Source organism: Rhinolophus sinicus, chromosome 14 (assembly GCF_057876585.1).
Source record: "Rhinolophus sinicus isolate RSI-liver-muscle chromosome 14, RSI-T2T, whole genome shotgun sequence".
Classification (NCBI taxonomy): domain Eukaryota; kingdom Metazoa; phylum Chordata; class Mammalia; order Chiroptera; family Rhinolophidae; genus Rhinolophus; species Rhinolophus sinicus.
In genome coordinates, this window is record NC_142514.1 from 105,500,607 (window position 1) to 105,504,246 (window position 3,640).

The window sequence follows — 3,640 nt, forward strand, 5'->3', positions numbered from 1 at the left end:
AAAGAAACAATGGAGACACAGTCTTACCAGAAAACTAAAGATAGAATGATAGGAAATCCTCACATTAATAATCACCCTAAATGTAAATGGACTGAACTCACCAATAAAAAGGCACAGAGTAGCAGATTGGATCAAAAAACTAAACCCAACCATATGCTGTCTCCAAGAGACACATCTCAGCTACAAGGACAAGCATAGACTCAAAGTGAAAGGGTGGAAATTCACACTCCAAGCAAATGGTATCCAGAGAAAATCAGGTGTAGCCATAATGAAACAGATTTCAGGTGAAAAAGATAACAAGAGACAAAGATGGACATTTCATAATGGTAAAGGGGACTATAGAACAAGAAGACATAACAGTCATCAATATTTATGCCCCCAGTCAGGGAGCACCAAAATATACCAAGCAACTAGTAACAGAACTAAAGGGAGAAATTGACTAAAACACAATTATACTAGGGGACTTAAATACATCATTGACAGCTATGGATAGATCATGCAAACAGAAAATAAATAATGAAATAACAGCCCTAAATGACACATTAGATGAAATGGACATAACTGACATTTATAGAGCACTTCATCCTAAAACATCAGACTATACATTCTTTTCTAGTGTACATGGAACATTCTCAAGGATAGACCATATATTGGGACATAAAACTAGCCTCAGCAAATTTAAGAAGATTGAAATCACACCAAGCATATTCTCTGATCACAAGGCTTTGCAACTGGATATCAACAGGAAAAAGAAAGCAGGAAAAACCTTAATACATGGACATTAAACAACATACTTTTAAAGAACGACTGGGTCAAAGAAGAAATTAGAGGAGAGATCAAAAGATTCATAGAAACAAATGAGAATTAAAATACATCTTACCAAAATATTTGGAATGCAGCGAAAGCAGTTTTAAGAGGGAAATTTATATCATTACATGCCTGTCTCAAGAAACAAGAAAAATCCCAAATAAACAAATTCACATTACACCTTAAAGAATTAGAAAAAGAAGAACAAGTGAAACCCAAGGTCAGCAGAAGAAAGAAAATAACAAAAATTAGAGCAGAACTAAATGAAATAAAGAACAAAAAGACAACAGAAAAAATTAATGTGACATAGAGCTGGCTCTTGGAAAAGATTATCAAAATTGACAAACCTTTGGCTAGACTCACTAAGATAAAAAGAGAAAAGGCATTAATAAACAAAATCAGAAATGAAAAAGGGGAAGCTATCACGGATGCCGCAGAAATACAAAGGATCATCCAAGAATACTAAGAAGGACTATATACCACCAAATTCAATAATCTAGAAGAAATGGGCAAGTTCTTAGAAACATACAGCCTTTCAAGGCTGAACCATGAAGAATTGGAAACAGACCGATCACCAATAACGAAATTGAATCAGTCATCCAAAACCTTCCCAAAAGCAAAAGTCCGGGACCAGATGGCTTCACTAGTGAATTCTACCAAACCTTCAAAGAGGATCTAATAAATCATGCTCAAACTCTTCCAAAAAATTGACAAGAGACAATACTACCTCACTCATTTTACGAGGCCAACATTACTCTGATACCAAAACATGGTAAGGACAACACAAAAAAAGAAAACTACAGACCGATATCTCTGATGAATACAGATGCAAAAATCCTAAACAGAATTCTAGCAAATCGAATGCAACAACGAATTAAAAAGATTATTCATCACGACCAAGTGGGGTTCATCCCCAGGGCACAAGGATGGTTCAACATCCACAAATCCATCAATGTGATACATCACATAAACAAGATAAAGGACAAAAATCATATGATTATATCAACTGATGCAGAGAAAGCATTTGACAAGGTACAACATCCATTTATGATTAAAACACTTGATAAAATAGGTATAGAAGGAAAATACCTTAACATAATAAAGGCCATATATGACAAACCCTCAGCTAATCTCATAATTAACAGTGAAAAACTGAAGCCCTTTGCTCTCCGTTCAGGAAGACGATAGGGATGTCCCCTATCACCTCTGCTTTTCAACATAGTGTTGGAAGTCCTTGCCAGAGCAATCAGGCAAGAGAAAGAAGTAAAAGGCATCCAAATTGGGAATGAAGAAGTTCAATTGTCACTCTTTGCAGATGACATGATGCTATATAAAGAAAATCCTAAAAACACAGTGTGATTTATAGATGATATAATACAGAATTGTACACCTGAAATCTATGTGACTTTACTAACAATTGTCACCCCAATAAACTTTAATTAAAAAAAAAAGTTTAATAGAGACAGTCTCAGCCATATACATACAGCATGTCACATTCATTGCCATTTCAGTTTGGGTGTGGACAAGAGATATCTATCTACCTTTCTGCATCATAAGCATACCCTCATGTTCTTACATCCTGAAGCACCACTGGATCCAACATTTTCACCAGCAGAGACCGAGCTGAGAATAAAGGGAATCATGGAAAAACTAAACCAGCTGATCCCACCCAGACCCTTCACCGACATGAACACCACCACCAGTGCCACACACAGCACAGTCACCATCCTCACCGCTCAAGACACATACTGCAAAGGGGATCAGCTAGACATCCTGGTGGAGATGAGGGACCACTTGGGATACAGGAAGGAATATGGCGGGGACTTCCTGAGGGCCAGGATGTCCTCCGCAGCCCTGAAGGCAGGCGCTTCAGGAAAGGTGACAGACTTCAACAATGGCACCTACCTTGTCAGCTTCACTCTGTTCTGGGCGGGCCAGGTGTCTCTGTCTCTCCTGCTCATCCACCCCAGTGAAGGGTGTCAGCTCTCTGGAGGGCAAGGAACCAAGGCTATGACAGGGTGATATTCAGGGGCCACTTTGCCAGTGGCACCTGCCAGGTTTTCTCTGAATGTGGCCTGACCCTAAACTCGAGCACTGAATTGTGCAAGTACCTGGATGATCGAGACCAAGGGGCCTTCTACTGTGTGAGGCTCCACATGGTCCTTGTGAGACCCTGACCCGTGTCACAACCGGGAAGAATAACATTTCCAAGGAGGAAAGTGATGAAAGGCAGGAAGGTGGCCAGAGCCAGACGTATCATGAAGAATCTGTTACAGGAGTCTAGATTATATTTCAAGTAAAATCGGAAGCTATGAATGTGTTTCATGAAAGGAAATACTTTTCTTTTTTATTGGATTTTTAAAACGAACACAGTTATTATCCAAAACGTCAAATTGAGCTAACTATATAGCATCAACTATGCCAAAGCACAACAGTTTCTACCACACTCTTCCCTCCCCCAAAATGTAAGCACTTTGAACTATTTTAAACACTATTTACCACAATACTTTTCAAACGTTGTGCTTATGTAGCTTTGTCAGCTACATGAATCTCAATTTTCTAAACAAATAATGAGTTTATTTATCTCAGGTAGAGAAGCCCAAAAAGGCAAGGCAGGGCTGACACAACACCCACCATGCACAATCAAGGACCCATCAGAGACCTTTCGGCTCAGCCTTCTTAGCACATGGCATTCTTTCTCATGCCTGTCACATTCGTGTCGCAAATAGATGCTGCACCTCCAGCAATTCAACTGTGTTCCAGGCAAGAAGAGGAGGGCCCTTTCCCAGAGCCCTTTATCCATCTAGTGCTGCACAGGAAAGAAAACAATCTG

The 3,640-nt window shown here is 39.3% G+C and overlaps 1 protein-coding gene across 1 annotated transcript; it reads left to right on the forward strand.

Annotated features, from left to right (window-relative positions):
• Positions 1-2,373: 2,373 nt before the first annotated feature.
• LOC109459101 (NXPE family member 2-like) lies at positions 2,374-3,091 on the forward strand. The gene is given in 3 exon segments (XM_019753302.3): positions 2,374-2,782; positions 2,785-2,955; positions 2,958-3,091. Coding segments are annotated over 3 exon segments (714 nt in total).
• Positions 3,092-3,640: the final 549 nt, after the last annotated feature.